The 21,184-nt window shown below is 38.3% G+C and overlaps 1 protein-coding gene across 1 annotated transcript; it reads left to right on the top strand.

The window, feature by feature from the left end:
- Nucleotides 1–884: 884 nt before the first annotated feature.
- On the top strand, nt 885–20,397 carry C5 (complement C5). Its single transcript, XM_079323881.1, has 41 exons — nt 885–1,056; nt 1,308–1,500; nt 2,134–2,296; nt 2,566–2,636; nt 3,207–3,298; nt 3,937–4,019; nt 4,160–4,250; nt 4,554–4,659; nt 5,253–5,379; nt 5,600–5,715; nt 5,867–6,067; nt 6,260–6,463; nt 6,886–7,095; nt 7,276–7,425; nt 7,819–7,948; nt 8,222–8,287; nt 8,395–8,595; nt 9,082–9,172; nt 9,528–9,604; nt 10,176–10,315; nt 10,555–10,776; nt 11,276–11,336; nt 11,852–11,941; nt 12,154–12,366; nt 12,477–12,552; nt 12,984–13,143; nt 13,611–13,706; nt 13,983–14,154; nt 15,492–15,697; nt 16,039–16,191; nt 16,501–16,563; nt 16,807–16,888; nt 17,428–17,479; nt 17,813–17,915; nt 18,006–18,080; nt 18,177–18,282; nt 18,483–18,569; nt 18,933–19,022; nt 19,323–19,406; nt 19,844–19,982; nt 20,239–20,397. Exons 1-41 carry the CDS (start codon nt 992–994, stop codon nt 20,366–20,368), a joined length of 5,037 nt encoding a protein of 1,678 aa, XP_079180007.1. The 5' UTR covers nt 885–991; the 3' UTR covers nt 20,369–20,397.
- The last annotated feature ends 787 nt before the right edge of the window (nt 20,398–21,184 follow it).

A 21,184-nucleotide genomic window follows, 5' to 3' on the forward strand; every position in this document is an offset into this window, starting at 1 on the left:
TTTTAAGCATTTCCCAGCGTTCTTCACTCTTTGCCCCTTTTCACTGACATATCACCTTTATTGCTATTTAATAATACATGTTGGCCGCTCATTTTAATAATATTAAACATTTTACATTTTATAAGCTTTCATTCTATTATTGCTTCTCTTCCAGTTCATTTTATCTGGTGACAAGCTGACCTTAATTCATTGTATAATTTCATTTTATATCGATCAGAAACAGTTTTGTAAACGCTTTTCCCGTAAAAGTTGACTGGGAAATTTGTTTAAATTTCAACATTCTTGCACAACTTTATTTAACTTTGCACAAACTTATCTGTTGGGGTGCTTTCCTAGATATCAGGTCTGCAAAGGTTTTGTCCTCAATGGCTGTGAGGATTTTTTGTAATTTTTTTTAAAATATTTTAAGAATGCAAAATACTGTTTAAAATAGTGCGTGTTGACATATTGAACCCAAACATTTCCATATTGCAATTTTTATTTGTAATGATAAAAAGTTGGCATAATCTGGAATATAAATGCCTAAGAAAAATTTATAAGGGAAAAGTTATTTCAAAACAATCCACATCCACACATTTTTTTTATATAACTCAAATACTTTTTTTGCTTCAGACACAAATTTAAAGTCACTTTGATTTAAAAAATATTACCCAGGACAAACTGAATCGATTTTTTTGTTCGCTGGAGTTTTTTTCCACCTCTGAAAATTAGTTGATTTTGAAGTTGTCAGAAGGAAAGCGAGGACTGACACAGGATTGCTGTGGAGATATTAAAAATTGAAATCCTAAATTAAAAAATGACAGAGTTTTTGGCAGTTTCGGTTTCCTCAGGAGACAGCAATGATGTTTTAGTAAAGAATGATCTGCCATTAATTATTAACTGTGAGTGAGGAGTGTTGGTGGCATTTCTGCTCAGCCACAGCGGAGGCTCTTTAACCACCCTCATTAACATCCCTCATTAACCTCCATGCTGTGCTGCTGTCCCAGGCACAATGAATATTTTAATATATTTTATTGTTTTGCTGTTTTCTGGAACGACTTTTAGCCAAGAGAAAACGTAAGTAAAAGCAAATTCAGATTTTACTGGAAACGTTGCTTGATTGCTGTCCTCTCTTTTGGGTAAATAAATCCAGAATTTAATTTGAGCTAATCCAAAGGGGCACTACCCAAATAAGATTTTAATTAATATCTTACAATAACCTGATTATCCTGTTTGCTTTAACACTTTGCACGTAACTGAATTAAAAAGGGAGGTAAGAAATCTGAAATAAATCCAGTTCCATTTGTTGTTTTATATTCCATGTACAGATATGTCCTTACAGCACCAAAGATCTTCCGAGCTGGAGCCTCTGAGAAAGTTGTAATTCAAGCTTTTGGTTATGAGGAGGAATTTCCAGTCAATATTGCCCTAAAAAGTTTCCCAGATAAACTCACTGTGTATTCGTCTGGTCGGGTTTCCTTAACTCCAGCCAACAAATTCCAAGATGCTGTAACTTTAACAGTAAGGAATTCAGACTTTTCTTGCAGTCTTTTTATCATATCATTTAATGATAAGTCTTAAAAAAAAAATTAAAAAAAAAATATATAGTAATTTTTCAGTTGTTTAAGATGGGGAGGGAAGACTAATGCCTCAATTTTTGGTGTGAAATTAAAATTACCCTGAATAAAATCCCTGTAAAGGAACAAGACTGAGGTTAAACATAGACTCAAACTATTTTAGGAACATTACCATGTTTCTAAAATGTTTCTTGCATAGCTTTAAAAATAGAGAGAATCAAATCAAAGTAGCAACCACAGCAGCAGCTTTGTGGCCAGGGTTCATCATGTGCAGAAATGGCAATCTGATTATTTGTACTGTTGTAACCTCATTACTGGGCTTTGAACTTTGCTGGTCTACTTCTGGACATAAATAAAATGCAAAATTTCAGAATATCCATAACTTAATACTCCAGACCATCCTCTGTCATGTAAGTAAAAATAAATCCTAGTGAGTATTAATATTTTTATTTAATGATGCTCAAACACAGAGTGGTAGTTGCTTTTCAGATACTCTTTGCATCAAAAAATACAGCAGGAAAAAATACATGAAAAATATTTTAATAATCCTCAAAAACGTTTATTTCATCTCCTGCAGGTTCAACCAACAGATTTACCAAGAACAGATAATTCAGAAAAATACTTGTATTTGGAAGCTGTTTCCCCACATTTTACAAGATTTAAAAAAATTCCTGTTTCCTATGAAAATGGGTTTCTTTTTATTCATACAGACAAACCAGTTTATACTCCTGATCAGTCAGGTAAATAATACTTATTTAATTTTTAAAGTCTGCTGACTCTGCCAATAAATTAGGATTTAAATGTTCTTTAAGCTTTTTTTTTATCAACAGAATAATACTTTGAATGATTTGATCATACTGTAAAAGTGAATCACTTCTCCCTGCTCTCCTCACCCTAAATGATTATTTTGTGGCACAAAGAATAAAATATATTCCTGGGAATTTGTTGAAAATATCAGTGAATTTTTTGGTTGTTTTGATTTTGAGATTTATTGCTGTAATTCTTACAGTGAAAGTCAGAGTTTACTCTTTGAATGAAGAACTGCAGCCAGCTCAGAGAGACACTGTCCTAACTTTTGTGGTGAGTTGTAATTGAATTTAATATTAATATTTTATATCTCTATTAACACATAAAGGTAGGCAGGAAACCAGTATTGCAATCAATGTTTAATAAAACTCTCAGATGTTTTTGCAGGTAGCCAGACATCTTTTCAAATGTTTGTCTTTGCAAAGTTGGATAGAGGTTTTCAAGATCTGAAATTGTTCCAGAATAGAAAAAAAAAAATTATCTTTAATATCTGGGAAATGGATTTTTGAGAAAACTTTAATAATATATGGATTTTATACTGTTTGTTTAATTTAATATATAAAATAATCAATATCTACTATATTTTTTAGCCTTTTACAATTGGCTTGTTAGTACAGTAATTTTTTAGCTATTCTAAGCATAGCTTTTACTTGGTGGAACCACAATAAAGTATTTTATCAGAATTTCAGTCTGAGTTGTTTCTACAAATATTTATGGTTTTATACTTTGAAACTCTTAAGGAAAATGTGTTCCAGACAGGCTGCTCTGAAATCCCAGGATGAAGATTCCTCCTTGGATAAAAACAATCTGTAACTGCTCATTCTTTCCTTTTTTCACTTCCAGGATCCTGAAGGAGTAGAAGTGGATATTTTGGAAGAGAAAGATTTTACTGGAATAGTCTCTTTTCCTGACTTCAAGATTCCTCCTAATCCTAAGTAGATTTATTTAATGTGTTTTTGGTGAATTATTAACATTATAATGCCTTTTTATAGTGGCTGTCATGGAGTGGTTTTGCATGCTGGGCTTGATTTGAAACTTGGAGATTTTTAACATTTCACATAGGGTGGAATCATGATATAAATAGGGACCTTAAAGAACAGTGAGTGGTAGGTTTTTCATGCTCAATTTAAAAATAATATTAATGATATTGTAGAGATAAAAATAGTGACAAAGGTATGAGGATTTCATGTTTTATATGTGATTCATACAAATCACCAGCATTTTCCCAGGAACAGCAAACAAAATAAAATCTCTTCAGTTCTCCTTTCAGTCTTGAGAGGGTGCTGAAGCATTGCTGAGAAGGCAGAAGGATGAGAACAGAGGCTTGAAAAACTGGTTTATAACTGATTTTATTTTCTGTTTTGATTTCAATGCTTTAAAATAAGCCTCAAATAATTAGTGATGTACCAAAGAGAATCTGCTCAAATAGGCACTGAAATCCTGCAAAAATTTGGTGCAGAATTTTCCTCTCTAAGAGATTATTACCATGAAATATTATTAAGCAGCAATAAGAAGTTTTGCCTTCATCATTAGTTTTCATCTAAAAAACTGTTTGATTGTTGACATTTCATAGGTATGGAATTTGGAAGATTAAAGCCAAGTACAAGAAGGATTTTGTGACCTCAGCTGTGGCAAAATTTGAAGTTAAGGAGTATGGTAAGATGAGCCTGTGCTGTGAACCTGGAATTTTAGTTTGTTCTAGAGCTCAAACCCCTGGAAATGGTCCTGATTCTTCACTGGCTGAGCTCCATGGATGTAACACCCCAAATTACCCTTTTTTTCTACTCAATTTGCAGCAATGCCAAGCTTTTCCATCATCATCGAGCCAGAGAGTAACTTCATCAGCTCAGATAAGTTTGAGAACTTCAGGATTGTTGTGAAAGCTAGGTGAGATAATTTGACTTGGAATTCTGAATATTTTATATCTCCTTTTACCTGAAGAATGATTCTCCTGAGTCCAGAATTTTCCTCTTTGCTTTCCTCAAGAAGCTTTTGCATCAAAGTACTTTCTGCTAATTAAGAGATCTAAGTGACCTTTCTTGAAATTCTCTCAAAGTGATTCTATATCAACAGAAGTGTTTAAAATATACAGATATTTGTTTTCCATCTCTTGCCTAGGCAATTACTCTTTTTCAATTTGTTGCAACCATTAAAGTAATCTTAATAGCATTTATATTGTTTTATTCCCAGCTATTTTTCCAACCAAAAGCTTCCCAGAGCTGATGTTTTTCTTCGTTTTGGAATTATTGAAGAAAGTGAGAAAAGAATGATGCCTCAGGCAATGCATGTAACCAGGGTAAGAAGTCAAGTTTGTGTAGAATTCACATGCACAGCTCAGGAGTGACCCAATCCCACTGATTTTTTTTTTTCATTAAATTTGGTGAGAATGGGCCTCAAGTCGTGGTTTGATCCACAGCTCCCCAGTGTGGACTTCTCCTGTCATCAGGGGCAGAGAATTGGAAATGAAATTCATAGGCAGCATCTGAGACAATGGCATTTCAATCTGGTGTAATTATTCTCTTGGCCAAGCTGTGTGATTAAAATTTCTGGGAAATAACTTCAATGTGATCTATCACAGAGTAGATAAAATGATATTGTTTTATTCTGGAGAGTCTGCTCTACACTAATTATCCCCTTTCCTCCTTTAGTGAAGATATATCTGAGTTATCTCCTCCTCTTGCTGAGCCCACACACAAACTTTGCAATATGTGCCACTGGTTAATTAATTTTAAATAATTTTAGGGACTAAAGAATTCTTTTTTAACACATCTCCACCTTTGATTTCCTCTGAAAATAGACAACGAACAGAAACACACTGAATCTGTATATGAGCAATGTGTTATTTCTGAATTATTGACTATAAAGTGATGATTTCTATCTAATTTCTAGATTGAAAATGGAGTTGCTAGGATCAATTTTAACAGTAAGCGAGCAGCAAGTTCTATAGGCTTTGACAGTCTGGAAGCACTGGATGGCTCATATTTATATATTGTGGCATCTGTGTTGGAGTCTTCAGGTAAGTGGCTCTTTAATTGACATTTTTCTTAACACTTCTGCAAATATGAACAGAACTAGAAAAGAAAATTACAAGGTAACTTTCCTAATGTCAGACTTTCTTTAATATTCAGTTCTTCCAAAAACTTGTAAAGGAAGGACAGCCCATTCTAACTGTAAAAATGGTTAGGGATTAAACTGATTTTTGGCCATTTGTTCCATGGGGTGCTGTGTTTTGTCAGGTGGCCTCAGTGGAGAGGTGGAGTTCTCTGGAGTCAGGTTTGCTGTCTCTCCCTACAAGCTGAATTTGGTTGCCACTCCTCTCTTTGTGAAGCCTGGCCTTCCCTTCTTCATTAAGGTCAGTTCCCAGGGGGTTGCACATTGCAACATAAACCCCATCATGCACAAGCTTTGTCATTTTTTCTCTGTATCACTCTGTGTAGAAGCAGCTGAGAAGCTTGGAAGATTCTTCCTGAAAAATGTCACCATTTCTTTGTCCTGGTGAACAGGTGCAGGTGAAGGACACCATAGATGACTTTGTTGGGAATGTCCCTGTAACTATCACTGCAAAATCCTTCAATGAGCAAATGGATGAGATTGAGTTGATACCAGAGGATTCAGAATCTGGGAGAAGAAAAACAAGCATCAGTGATGGAACTGCTTTGTTTGTTGTTAATATCCCATCAAACAGCAAAATGCTAGAGTTTCAAGTGAGTTCAATTGTTCCATTAAATTATTTCTTCAAAGGTGTAATTATTTCTTTGAGGGTAATGTCTTGAGCTGTTTTCTCTTTTATTAATCCCTCTGAACAACATATTGCAGAATGATTTTGGCATTGTCATTGTGTTTGCTGTGGTACAATTCTGTACTCAGACTGTTCAGACATTTCATTGTCTTTCCAGATAAAAACTGCAGACCCACATCTTTCAGAAGAAAACCAAGCAAGTAAAACCTATGAAGCAAGAGCTTATTCATCCCTGAGTCAGAGTTATCTCTATATTGACTGGGCTTCAAACCACAAAACTCTGGAAGTGGGGGATGTAATAAATATTAATGTATATCCACAAAGTCACTACATTGATAAAATCCATCACTACAGCTATTTGGTGAGTAACAGATGTTTCTGCATAAAATATTGAATTTCAATTTAACATGGATGGTCATGGATGAAAAACCTCAACAGTCAAGAGCCATCCTCAGCATAGAATATGTGCAGCTCAGACAAGTGCTTCCTTTCAGATACAATCTGTCAGCTTTACAGGCAAAAAATAACAGTCTCCTGTTTAAATTTTATATTGATAGAGTATATTATTTTTAAAATTTTTATCTGACCTTGACTGGAATTGAGGACAAGTAGTGTTGGTTTCAAGAGCTATTTCAGAAGGTGAAATATAGATGAAGGAAAAGAAGTGCAGAGACAACACTTCTTTTTAGTGGAAGATATAAATTCAGATAATTATTACATGTGAAAAATAGACTGAATATAAAATTTGACTTTTTTATTCTCCATCATTTTTTCAAACTATAGATCACATCAAAAGGGAAGACAGTGAGCTTTGGAACTCAGGAGAGAATTAAGGATTTGGATTATGATCACCTAACTTTTCAGATAACCCAAGAAATGGTTCCTTCAGCACGTCTCATTGTTTACTACATAGTCATGGGGGAAGGAGCTGCAGAGTTAGTGGCTGATTCAGTGTGGCTGAATGTGGAGCAGAAATGTGGGAATAGCCTTGATGTGAGTAGCAAAACAGACACTGAAATTTGTGGGCTTGCATTCATTTTATGGTCAGATTTTATTTTGGACTTACACAAGTCCTTTAACACTTCAGTTATTATACTAAGTGTCTGCCCTCAGCTGGATTGATTTCAGAACAACGTGCTTTCAACATTACCAATATTTGTTTTCAATGTATAGATTAAGCTGCAGTCCAGCAAAGAGACACTGAAGCCAGGAGAGGTTGTGTCACTCACCATGAGAACCCAGTCCAGTTCCTTTGTTGCTTTGTCATCTCTTGACAAGGCAATATATGGAGTCACAGGAAGCAGGAAGAGAGCCATGGAAAAGGTGAGGGAGCATAAAGGAAAATCAAGTTGTTCTTTGTTTCATGTTCACATTCAATAAACTGATACATGTTGTGCACTCAGCCAGCCTGAAAATGGGCAGGAGAGAAATTCAAACCACAGTGAAAGCTGTTTGTTTAAATCTACAGTTCAAAATAATTAAAAGAGTTAGTTTACAATCTTTTGAATTCCAGTAGAAGTAAACTGTGGCTTTCAAGGCAGATCTGAACTGTCTCATCAGAACTCCACAGACCTGGAGAAAAAAGAAGATTGCAGTGTTGGAGAGCTCCTTGCTGAAGGAGCCATGGGGACAGTGATCTCCCCCATTCCACAAAGAGCCTTTCCAGGCTGAATTCTGCAGCCATTCTGCCAGCATGGCACGTGTGTCTCTCCTCAGATCATGCTGCAGCTGGAGAAGAGTGACCTGGGCTGTGGGGCTGGGGGAGGACAGAACAACGTGGCAGTGTTCAGGATGGCCGGGCTCACCTTCCTCACCAATGCAAATGCTGATGACTCACAGGAAGCAGGTACATTCCTGTGGTGCAGGCATGGAACTGGGGATTTTCTGAGATGTTCCATTATTATCTTGGGGATGCATATACTGATGATTTTTGAGGAGGGGAAAAGCATCTCGTGGAACAGTTGCTGTAATCAAAATTAAAATTCTTACATGTGATTAAAACATCAAACATAAAAAGTTTCATGCATTTGGAATGTGATTTTGTGGAGTTATTTTTAAGAGGACAATGCTATTACAAGAAAAGTTTATGTTGTGTGCACTTTTTTTTTTTTTTGGACAGGTGAACATTGCAATGAAGTAATAAGAACCAAACGGTCTGACTTCAAGGAAAAGATATTCAAAGAAGGTGTTAAAAATATTTCTATGTATACCAAAATGAAAAAAAAAAAATCACATCTATTTGGAAATAAAAACTTCATTTCAAGAATGTGAATGATTTGATTTTCATTTCAGTGGCCAAATACAGAGATCCAGAAGCCCGGCAGTGCTGCATGGCTGGAGTCAAGGCTTACCCAGTCTCTGAGACCTGCAGGGAGAGAGCTCAGAGGATTAGGAGGAGCCAGAGGTGCATTTCTGCATTCATAGCTTGCTGTGAATTTGCCAACAAGCTGCGGCTGGAAGAGCCAAATAAGCTCCTGATATTGGCCAGAATGCGTGAGTATGAGAGCTCTGGGTGTGCTGCTCCAGCAGGACAGGGGGTACAGAGCTGATGGAATCTATTTACCCCTCCCTGGTGCCTGCCAGGATTATCCAGGCAGAATTCCACCAGTCTCCCAAGATTTTGGTTATATGTCTCTGAAAAGGGGTAGGAGAGCAGTTCTTTATTGTGTTCATCTCTCTGTTCTGTTCACCCACATTTAGAACGAGCAGAGCAGCAATCATATAAGGTTTATTTGAATCTTTTGCCCAGACAGCCAGTGGGTAACACCTCAGAAAAGATCTGTGGGAGTGTCAAATTCCTTGTCTTCCATTATTTCCCTATAATTGCCTGTTAACAAAGTGATCTGTCAGGATATTGGACAGGTATTCACATGTGTAAATGGATGAGATGGGATTAACACAGATTTTTTTGACTGAGAGTACTTAGATGCCTTTTTTCTTGCATCAGCTTTTTTTACTTGCTGTATTTATGTTCTTCAGATTTCGAGGCTCTCTTGGAACTGGGTGAGGCTCAAGTTCGTAGCTACTTCCCTGAAAGCTGGTTATGGGAAGTTCACCAGGTTTCCTCAAGGTACTGCTTTTCTCAAATCACCTGCATATAAAGGAAGTGATAGAATGAGGTAAACTGGGTAACCCTAGGTGCACCAGAAATGTGTGCTGAAATGGAGTCTTACCCAAACAAACTGTTCCTGCCATGTTCCTCTCCATGCTCCAGGTGCTGTGTGCTGCCCAGATTGTTGAGCCACTTTTCCTTTCACTTGCTAAATATCAAATTCTGTGAAAACAGCTAAAACCAAGTTTATTCCAATGAAAATCCAGAATTCCTGCTTTCTGGCTCAGAGCTTCCCTGAGTCTCTCATAGAGTGTTGCTGTTCTGTTAACAGATGGTGATTGGTAATAAAATGTAAAAAAAACTTTTCTCACAGGTTCAAGACTCTGTCTGTCACCTTGCCTGATTCCCTGACCACCTGGGAAGTTCAAGGTGTTGGCATTTCAGATAAAGGTAGGGACTGCAGCCCAGCTAGTTTGGAGTTAAAGAATCAGGAAGCTTTGTAGACCCTCTATTGACTTTTACACTCATATTCTAAACTGTTTACTTTCTGATTGATAGACAGGAAAACAAAACAAAAATATGTATTTTAGGGAAAATAAATCACTTCATGTAATGTTGTGAGTGTCAATGACTGGGAAGACAAAGCCTGTCTTGTGTGTGACAGTGACTCAGAGAGAGTAAGAAGAAGAGAAATTATTGAGTAACTCTTCCCTGGACAACTTTACATTGTCTTGCTACCTGTAGCTCAGGGACTTGAGATTTTCCATGAGATTTGGTAATCCAAGTAGACAATTTCTTTGGGAAGAATAAACTCAAAGAACCTGGTATGTCAGCTGGGGTGTGAGGAGTGGTGAGAGTAGCTTAGACCAGGAAGCAAAAACCTGAGAACTTTTAAAAAACCTTGGGCTATTCAAACACTGTAAAATCCTAAATCATCACCAAATGATGTCAAGACCTTTTCAAACTTATTTATCAGAAGGATGGATAAGCCACTCTGCTTTCATGTTTGTAATTCTCTCAGGTATTTGTGTTGCTGCACCTTTGGAAATCCAGGTTGTGAAGGATATCTTCCTGAGTGTTTATGTTCCTTATTCCGTGGTACGAGGGGAGCAAATCGAGTTAAAAGGATCTGTTTATAACCATAAAGCCTCTGCAATTAAGGTAATTTGTGTTAATGACTCCTGTGGAAAGATTGACATAATAAACTAAAAAAGCATTTTGCCTCTGAGTATCCAGTATAAACAGATCTTTGGATGAGATTTCTTCAGTCCTTCAGCCAGTGTTACAAACTGCAAATAGAGAAATAGCATTACAGGAGCAGAATGCTCAGGACAGGATTTCAGTGCCTTTTGGTATTTCTCTGATGGAAATGAAAACATTAAAATGTTTTCACCTTTCAGTTCTGTGTTCAAATAGCAGCTGGAGATGGAGTCTGTACCTTTGGAGAGTCTGCAAGTGCTAGATCAAGGAGGCAGAGCTGTAAATTCAAGAATCTGGATGCTGGTTCTTCCTCAGCAGTTACATTCAGGATCCTCCCTCTGCAATTGGGTCTCCACACTGTCAATTTTACACTGCTGACCCCCAGGAACAGTGAAATTGTGGTTAAAACTTTACGTGTCGTGGTAAGAAAAAAAAAAAATCTCAATGTTTTTTAGCATTTTTGAATTTCAAACTGAGTTCAATTGAGTCCAAGAAGAAATTTTGCTTTATTTTAATATTATCACACAATATCCTTGAATTCATAGAGGTGTGTGCAGTGGAGAAATGAATGGCTGACTATTTGAGCACACTCATTTTTAAACCTTGATTATAAAATGGAAAGATTATACAGATAAAAATAGATTGCAACTTTGCAAAGGTATTCTAAGTTGTTTGGGTTAGATTTTTACTGAAACACAATTTTTTCCTTTCCTAAGGTTTAATTTAAGCCTTTTCTTAAATTTTCTCAAGAGTTACATGAGCTAGAACACTTAAATTCATATGGAACAGCTGTACAGCAGTTAAGTCAAACTCAGCTACAGAAGATAAAAATACTGTGGGTTTAACCTGTTATTTCAGCTGATATATTTGATTAAACAGAAATGTTTCCATTTTCTGCCTCTTTCCTCATAATGATCCCAGCCAGAAGGCATTAAGAGAGAACTCCATGCAGGTTTCACTTTGGATCCACAGGGTGTTTATGGTAAGAGAATTGATGAGGTGTCTTGGTGCTATTTTTTCCTGTTCTTGATAATCAAATTTTTAATAATGTGAAAAACTTGGAGTTTCTCCTTCTTGAGATATTGTAAATATGTCCTTTCCCAAGGATTTCCTGTCTTGGTTTAAGAAAACTTGGATTAATTTCTTAAAGGAATCTTTAGATGTATCTTTTAGTGTGATTGTAAGCTTTTCTCAGCTTTATTAATGGGAATAGAATATGTTCTCGTTTAACCAAAGAAACCACAAAGTTTGGGTCCAGATCAGAGGTTTTTTTGGTAACAGAAGAAAGATAAAGAGTTTGCACCTGCTCCTTTTCAAAGCTTGATGTTGTTTGCCTGTGCATTTAGGAATATTTGTGGTTTTCAAGTTTTGGTTGCTGAATTCTCAATTGTAACCTTCAATCTGTCAATTCCAGCTGAATCATCTGTTGATTTAGACTGTGCATTATTTATTTGTTTGTTTATTTATTTATTTATTTATGTACATCTTCAATTTCAGGTTCAATCAAGAGACGGCAGGAATTTCGATACAAAGTCCCACCAAATCTGGTCCCCAAAACACAGATTGACAGAACTGTCAGTGTGAAAGGTAAATAGAAACTTTCAGTGCATTGCATATGCACTTTTCCTCCTAGTTAGTATTAAATTAATCAGATTTATTCTTTTTCTTTTGAGAGAAGGCTTTGCAAGCCCCTTTCAGTGTAGAGATTTGAACGATTGCTGGTGAGAGTCAGAATCTGCCCTTGGATTCTCTTTCATCACCTGTTGTTCCAATCAGTTTTGGGGTTTTCCCTTCCACAGGACATCTCCTGGGTGAAGTGATTGCCACAGTGCTGAGCCCCAGTGGGCTGCAGATGCTGACCAGCCTGCCCAGGGGCAGTGCAGAGGCAGAGCTCACCAGCATTGCCCCTGTGTTCTACGTCTTCCGCTACCTGGAGGAGTCGGATAATTGGCATTTACTGGGCCCCGAGACCCTGAGATCCAGGACTCAGATGAGGAGGAAGATGAAAGAAGGTAGAAAAATCTACTCCTTGTAGAGGTCCATAACCTTTACTAATGATACATCTGAGGGAGCAAATCTGATTCTCATCATTTTCCTTGTGCCTGGTGTATCCATCCCTCAGGAATTGTGAGCATCTCGTCGTTCAGGAGCACTGACTCCTCCTACAGCATGTGGAAGAATGGGCAAGGCAGCACATGGTGAGCTGAAAGGGGTTTGGGTTGGAAGAAGCCTTATTTCACTGCTTTGCTTTCATATTTTCAGTAAGCACCAGACAAGAGTGTGGTGGTAGATTTAAGCAGTGCTTACAACTCTGAGTAATATCTTTTGATTCCTTGCTTTCATTTGCCAAATCTTTTCTTTGTGTCCCTAACTCACATCATAACAACCAAGATGGCTTTGGGATGTAATGAGTTCATACCCTGGGACACAGGAATTGATCCTGGTTTAAAATTATTTCAGTAATTACTTCCCATTTGTTAAGTTAAAATTAAAATTAATCTTCATTTATCCCTTGGAACTGTGGGAGTGTGTAGGATACAGAATCCTAAACAGTGTGAATTTGTGGGTGCCCTCTGCAGTGTGGGAGTTCCTGCCAATCTAAACAGGATCTGTTTGCTTCCCTTGGCAGGTTGACAGCTTTTGCTTTGAGGATCCTTGGGCAAGTGAATCAATACATTGATCTTGATCAAATGTCTGTTTGTGATTCCCTCCTGTGGCTGATTGACAACTGTCAGATGCCAGATGGGTCATTCAATGAATTTTCAAACTACCAACCAGTGAAACTACAGGTAGGAAACCCAAACATTTTCTGTGCTTAGGCAGTAAAAGCTGAAGGCACCAGGAGATAAAATGTTTTAGCAGTGCAAGATATTTTAGGCTATATTTCATCAAAACACCCATTCAAGACAATTTTTCTCTTTATTCTAAATTCATTAAAACTCAGCACAATCTTGCAAACCTTTCTGTTTCCCCACAAAAAGTAGCTGCTTGCTACTTCTTAATATTCAGGGAAAGAATGTTGAGGTTCATTTCACAATCTAATAGTCCTGGCTTGTGAATAACTTCATATATTTTGTTTTCTTTTTTTACAAATGAGCTATTACCTTCCAAAGAGTCAATGTATTTTCAGGTTTAATTAAACTGATAGTTTTTACAGGAATTTCTATTTATTTCCACACCTAAATAGTGAAAAGTTCAATTTATTTAAATGAACCTTCATTTCTATTTCATTGTTTTTATTATTTGATTTTTGTAGGGTACATTACCTCGAGAAGCTAAAGAAAAATCTTTGTATCTCACAGCATTTTCTATTATTGGAATTGAGAAGTCAATGAAAATATGTCCTACTCAGGTAAACATTATTTTTGTTTCTGCCAGCGGGCATCTTCTGGGCTTCTAATTTCTTCCCTTTTATTTTACATTTGTTTAAAAAAATCAAGAGGTTTTTTTCAGTTTCACAGATTTATTTGCTTTATTAATCTTTGTCTTTCAAAGTCAACAACAAGGGATTTCTGGATTTATTATAAGATATTATAGAAGACATTCTATAACTGTAGAGTTTTGACAGAGAAGATGTTTCTTTAGGTCAGCCTGATGGCTGAGAGCTGTAACCTGTCCATGTTTTCAGAAAATCCACGATGCCAGGAGCAGAGCAGGGGATTATTTGGAGCAGAACATGCAGCTGGCCCAGAGCCCCTTCACAGTGGCCATCACTGCCTATGCCCTGGCCCTGCTGGACCCCAACCAAAAAGCAGCTCGGGTAGCATTCTCTGCCCTGAAAAGAGAGGCTTTTGTCACAGGTACTGCTCAATTCTCACTGCTCTGAACAGCCCTGTGCTGCTCTGCATCACCTCTGTCACAGGTACTGCTCAATTCTCACTGCTCTGAACAGCCCTGTGCTCTCTGCATCACCTCTGTCACAGGTACTGCTCAATTCTCACTGCTCTGAACAGCCCTGTGCTCTTTGCATCACCTCTGTCACAGGTACTGCTCAATTCTCATTGCTCTGAACAGCCCTGTGCTCTCTGCATCACCTCTGTCACAGGTACTGCTCAATTCTCACTGCTCTGAACAGCCCTGTGCTGCTCTGCATCACCTCTGTCACAGGTACTGCTCAATTCTCACTGTTCCTGAACAGCCCTGTGCTCTCTGCATCACCTCTGTCACAGGTACTGCTCAATTCTCACTGTTCCTGAACAGCCCTGTGCTCTCTGCATCACCTCTGTCACAGGTACTGCTCAATTCTCACTGCTCTGAACAGCCCTGTGCTCTCTGCCCCACCTCTGTCACAGGTACTGCTCAATTCTCACTGTTCCTGAACAGCCCTGTGCTGCTCTGCATCACCTCTGTCACAGGTACTGCTCAATTCTCACTGCTCTGAACAGCCCTGTGCTCTCTGCATCACCTCTGTCACAGGTACTGCTCAATTCTCACTGTTCCTGAACAGCCCTGTGCTCTCTGCATCACCTCTGTCACAGGTACTGCTCAATTCTCACTGCTCTGAACAGCCCTGTGCTCTCTGCATCACCTCTGTCACAGGTACTGCTCAATTCTCACTGTTCCTGAACAGCCCTGTGCTCTCTGCATCACCTCTGTCACAGGTACTGCTCAATTCTCACTGTTCCTGAACAGCCCTGTGCTCTCTGCATCACCTCTGTCACAGGTACTGCTCAATTCTCACTGCTCTGAACAGCCCTGTGCTCTCTGCATCACCTCTGTCACAGGTACTGCTCAATTCTCACTGCTCTGAACAGCCCTGTGCTGCTCTGCATCACCTCTGTCACAGGTACTGCTCAATTCTCACTGCTCTGAACAGCCCTGTGCTCTCTGCATCACCTCTGTCACAGGTACTGCTCAATTCTCACTGCTCTGAACAGCCCTGTGCTCTCTGCATCACCTCTGTCACAGGTACTGCTCAGTTCTCACTGCTCTGAACAGCCCTGTGCTGCTCTGCCCCACCTCTGTGGTGTGAGCTGTGCACTCAGCACTTTGCAAACATCAGGTTTTTAGCATAGAGTGGGTTTCCATCCCTGTCAGGTGCACAGTGAGTCCCTGCCCCTCTCCTGGCCCTGAGTGGGCAGTGCCTCAGCTGGTGCTGCTGCTGTGCTTGCATCTGAAGCCTCTGCTCCTCCTGCAGGTGACCCTCCCATCTACAGGTTTTGGAAAGATGCTTTCAAAACACAAGACCAGCCAACCCCCAGCTCTGCCACTGCACAAATGGTTGAAACCACAGCCTATGCCTTGCTCACTACTTTGCTGAGAGGGGATGAAAACTATGCCAAGCCCATCATCAAGTGGCTCTCTGAGGAACAGAGACATGGGGGAGGATTTTATTCAACTCAGGTGGGCTTTTACATGTTTTGTCCTCATTCTTCAAGTACCATAATCTGAAGCATTTTTTTCTATCCCTGGAAATTCAAGGCCAGGTAGGATGGAGCTGAGCAACCTGGGCTTTAAGGTCCCTTCCAACCCAAACCATCCTATCATTCTGTGATATGAACATTTTAAGAGGATAATACAATTAAATGACCACACTGCCAACACCAGAGTCCTGTGAATGGGATTAGCATCAAGTGACTCCATTGCCATGATATCCTTGGTCTCTGGGAAATCTTCATTAATATAAACTGAAATTGTATAAATAGAATTTCTGGAGTTAATACTTTATAATTGATTTCTGACAGGACACTATTAATGCCCTTGAGGCCTTGACTGAATATTCCCTTCTGGTCAAAAGGCTGAATTTGGACATGGATGTTAAAGTATCCTACAAAAATGGTGGACTCCTCAACTTATTTAAACTGACAGAAGACAACTTTGTGGGAAGAACTATGACAGTGAGTGAATAATCTTGATTTAAAAAGGGAAACCAGAATTCTTAGCATCTTGGTAAATGATTATTTGAGCTTTGAAATAGTTACTAAAATAGCTATTTTTGCTTATAACAAGCAGGTCATAATTTGGTATAGAAAATGTTTGAAGGCTTTGCTTATCTGTTGTATTTAATATGTTTGAATATTTCTTTAAATGTAATATTTCTGCAGGATCTGTTATGTATTTGAAATATCAGCTGACCTGAATTGTTGCTAATTGTTGCTAATCTTTAATATTAATGTGTAACTTCTTGTTTCTCACCAATCCTTCAGGCACCTTTGCAAGATGATCTGTATGTTAGCACTGGCAGCAGCACTGGCATAGCTACAGTAAATGTAAGTGTGCAAACAGATTTTTAAATTTAATTTCTTTTTTCATAATATGATGTGTTTTTTCTCAAGAACTCCCCATTTCTTCCTGTGCTGATCATTTATTTGTTCAGCTTTGCTGGTATTTTATATTACAATAAACCAGACTTGTTTATATTCTTTCCAGTGTGAGTTTTCACAGTTTTATATCAGTTTTGAGGATTGTTTAATGCTGCTTCTGTTTGGTTTGATTTATTTGTGTGTGTGCAGGTGAGGACAGTGTATAACACCATTGGTACTTCTGAGGAGTCCTGTAACTTTGAACTGAAGATTGTTCCAAAGAGAGATGATGGTAAAGGGTTAATATAATTTTAAATGTTGCTACTCGGGTCAGTGCAAGGAAGAGAGGGGGAAAAAATAACGAGTTTTTAATGAGGTTTTTTTATTAAGAAATGCAAAACTGAAAAAGAAATTGCTAGGAGCTTTTCTAGCCCTGTTTGAAACTATTGCCTTTTAGTGAATAGAATTGATATTTAATTTATTTCTCTTAGGTTCATTTTTAGTCATTTATGGAAGAGTTTTTACAGGTGGGGGAAGTGAGAAGGAAGAAATATGATTGGAATGGAAGGGGTTACAGTGAGTTCTACAAAGCACTGAGAATTCTAGTCCAGTTACAACAGACAGAACCAAATTCTGAATTTATATAATAGAAACACCCAATAAACTACATTAAACCTTCAATCTGTCATTTCACCTGAATTACCAAAGAGGTAAATGTGATTTGTTTGTAAACAAAGAATTGCCTTCCAACTATGACAATGCCTTGTGAGAGGTTTGGGCTGCTGCTTCTGGAGAGTTCTGAAGTTCTTTGGCTCTGCTTGGTGTGAACAGGTCGCATAAGAGGAGATGGGGAACCCCTGGGGCGCCTGGAGGCTTGTGCAAAGTAAGTGCAGCTGAGGGGCTGCTCATGAATGATCCCACCAGCTCTCCTCATCTCCCCTTTCTGTTTCTTCACTGTTATGTACATGTGTAAACAGAATTAGAGCCAAAGGTCCTGATCTCTGTGGGGAGGAGTCTTCAGGTTGTATTTGGGTTCTCCTGGAACGTGTGTGATATTGGCATGAATCTGAATTGATTCATCTGGACTGTTTTGCTTCATTTCGAGTTTACTGTGGCCTAAATGTTGACAGAATTTTCCTCATTTTTTTCTGGGGTCACATTCTAATGTGTCTCTTTCATGTCAGTTATAATTCATATTTGTTCCACTGTAATTCAGGTACAGGCCCAGTGCGAGGGAGCCCCGCTCGGGGTCTGCTCATGCTGTCATGGACATAGGGCTGGTCAGTGGAGTGGAAGCCAATCCAGAGGATTTATCTACTGCAAGTATTCAGGAATGCTTTTTCTCATCCTGGCTTTATCTGACAGAGCTGTAATATTTGCTGTTCTTCTTCTTTCCCTGTGCCCTGCAGCTCGCCAGTGGAGTTGATCAGCTGATAGCAGATTTTGAGATCAAAGATGGGCACGTGCTCCTGCAGATAGACTCTGTATGTTACCCCTTCCCTGACTGTAAGCACTGCTTGTGCTCTTTACAACCATTTTGCTTCCTTTGGAGCTCCTTCATTCATGTGTCTCTCCCACAGGTGCCAGCTCACAAGTTCCTGTGTGTTGGCTTCAGGATCAGTGAGCTTTTCCAGGTTGGAATGATGAACCCTGCCACCTTCACTGTATATGAATATCATGCACCAGGTGTGTGTTCCAGCTCTTCACATCCTTGTTTGCCTTTAGCTCTGTATTCCTCCCAAAGAATTAAAGTTTTCCATCTTTAACAGATTTTTTACTCTGTTTTATTTGAAGCTTAGGTGATTTTTGACTCACCAAGTTGCAATGTTGATGTCTTGGACTTTGATTTTCTGCATGTATTTGTTATTTCTTTCTGGATCTTGTAGATAAAAGATGCACCATGCTTTATAACCCCTATGGAAATGAAAAACTTGTGAGATTGTGTGAAGGAGATGAATGCAAATGCATGGAAGGTAAGCTGTATTTAAAATGTTTTTTCGTTTTTCTTGGTGGGAAAATGCAGTGTAGTGCTTTGAACAAAACCACACTGAACATAAGGAAGAAATCCTCATAAGAACACAGCTATTTCCTCTCCAAATTTTACATTAAAAAGGAAATTTAAAGATGTGTGTAGTGTGATCATGGAGGTCTGACTGGATTAAGTCCAGTATTCGAGGCCGTTATTTTGCATTTTAAATATTCACTCTTCCAGCATGCAGTCCCATACTTCTGGTGTTGCTCAGTTAATATCCCATACAGAATGATGGAAATCCCTGTTTTCCTTGGGGACATGTGCTGACATTCTCTCACCTCTGCCTTTCCCTGTGTCCCCATAGCTGAGTGTGGTAAAGCTCAGGAGAGGCTGGACCGGTCGATAAGTGCAGAGAGCAGGAGAGAGGCTGCCTGCCAGAGGGACACTGCTTATGGTAATGCCTTTCACTGCCTCTTTCCCCTGATCTCAAGTGTTTGTTTGCTGCAAAACATCTTGTTCAAATTAGAGCTGCAGTGATTAGAAATTCAATGTAGTTGCCAGTATAATGTAGAGAAAGGTGAGTTCTGCCCACAGCTTCCCTCAGGTGAGGTGTGGGTTGCACTTTCTGCCCCATAACCATTGTATTCCCAGAAATCACAGTTGTACAATATTCTCCTTCTGAGCATCTCTAAGACACTCAGGATGTGTGGCAGGAGCAAGGAACAACCAGGTTGTGCTTTGTGTTGTTCTGCAGTTTATAGAGTGAACATCTTGTCTCGCAGTGAGGAAGGGTTTTTTGTGAAATATTCTGCCAGTCTGCTGGACCTCTACAAAAGGGGTGAGTCCTGTTCCATGTTTCTGCTCCTGGGAGAAAGGAGCTGGAATGTTCTTGGCCACTCTCTATCTTTCCTGCAGCTCATAGGACCTGTAGAACTGAATCTTATGTTCACTCCCTTTTCCTCTGAGTTTAAGCATCCCTTATTTCCTTAAAATTACTATAATATGAAATGGTGATTATGATAATAATTATTAATGTGCACAAGGGTTATTTCCCATTCAGCTTTAACTGAAAAATCTTTTAGTTATATCTAAAAATCTTAATCTTAAATCTTTAGTTATATGTTTTATATCATCAAATTTTACTGTTATAGAACAATGGCAAAGAGATCTTCTGTAGAACATTTTAGTGTTTTCTATCCGATATATGAATTACTGGAAATTCTTTTTGTGTAATTGTCCAATTCTTGATTTTTAATTTTTTTTTTCTTACTTCAGGGCAGGCTTTTGCTCAAAAAAATAATGAAATCACCTTTGTTAAAAAGAAGACCTGCACAGATGTTGAATTGAGCCCAGGAGAGCAATATTTGATCATGGGAAAAGAAGCCTTGAAGATAAGCATTGGTTACAGTTTCAGGTAAGTCATTTACCACCAGGATATGCTGAGATTTAATCTTAAAGTGTTTGTATGTAATAATTCTTGTGAGGTACAGAATTGATTTAATGTTGAAAGTATTCAAAAAACAGTCACACAATGAGTTATCAGATGTGCACACTTACAGCAGGATTTTCAGCACAGAGCAAGCACTTCCATGTTGTATTTTTTTTTTCCTGTTTGACATTTCCCTTCCCAAATTTTAGCAGCAAATGATCATTTTCTGCTGTCTTCTTAGATTCCAGTACCCCTTGGACTCCAGCACTTGGATTGAGTGGTGGCCTTCAAGTGCAGCCTGTGCATCCTGTCAGGAGTTTCTGAACACAATGGATGATTTTGCTGAAGATCTCCTCATCAGTGGCTGTTAATTCACTTGGACAGTTCTTAAATTAAAAATGCAGATCAAATCTCATTGAAAAGAAGAAAAAATCCTTACCTATTTATTAATTCTTTTTGAGATGAACACTCATTAGTAGTTAAAGTGAAAAATTATCCTGGCATGTGCTTTATAGTGATGTTATTACAGCAGAGCAATGTTCAAATATGATTTTTTAAGCTTGGATGAGAAAATAACACAGACTGGTGCAAAGACATTTGAAGTCAAGAGGAGTGGATTGACTGTAAAAATAAACATGGAAAGCACTGTCTTGTCATTAAACCCAAGTTAATCAGAACACAAATACATGCAGCCACTTTGTAAGCTCTCTGTGAAAGAAACTTTATTCCTTATCTTTTCTTTTTGTACTCTTTTTTTGAATGCCTGCATTTCCATTCCTGACAGTAACTGATGCTGGTTTTATGCTCTGCTTTCTTGTTTAAAAAAAACCTAACAAAAGAAACAAAATTCTTCAATCTTATGTGTGCCTTTCTTTATTTGCATTTTAAGATGCATTCGACTGAATCAACATCTCCCATAACTTAGGTGGATTAAAACAAATGTTACTTTGCATTTGATGACTGAATTTGACAGTTAAAAATCTTGCCTTGCCTCCAGGAAAGTGGCAGATGAAAGGCCAATTTTGCTGCTCACAGCTCCTGGCACAAATCCCCTTGGTTCCCAGTAAAACTGAGAAGAGAGTTTGATACAAAGTACAGTTGCACACATTATTATTTATATTGAAGAGCTGCCCAAAAGCAGCACGTCCAAGAACTTTAAAATTACTGTTTTCCCTCTCTCTTAGGAA

The sequence above is a fragment of the Erithacus rubecula genome (assembly GCF_903797595.1).
Source record: "Erithacus rubecula genome assembly, chromosome: 21".
In the NCBI taxonomy this organism is placed as follows: Eukaryota; Metazoa; Chordata; class Aves; order Passeriformes; family Muscicapidae; genus Erithacus; species Erithacus rubecula.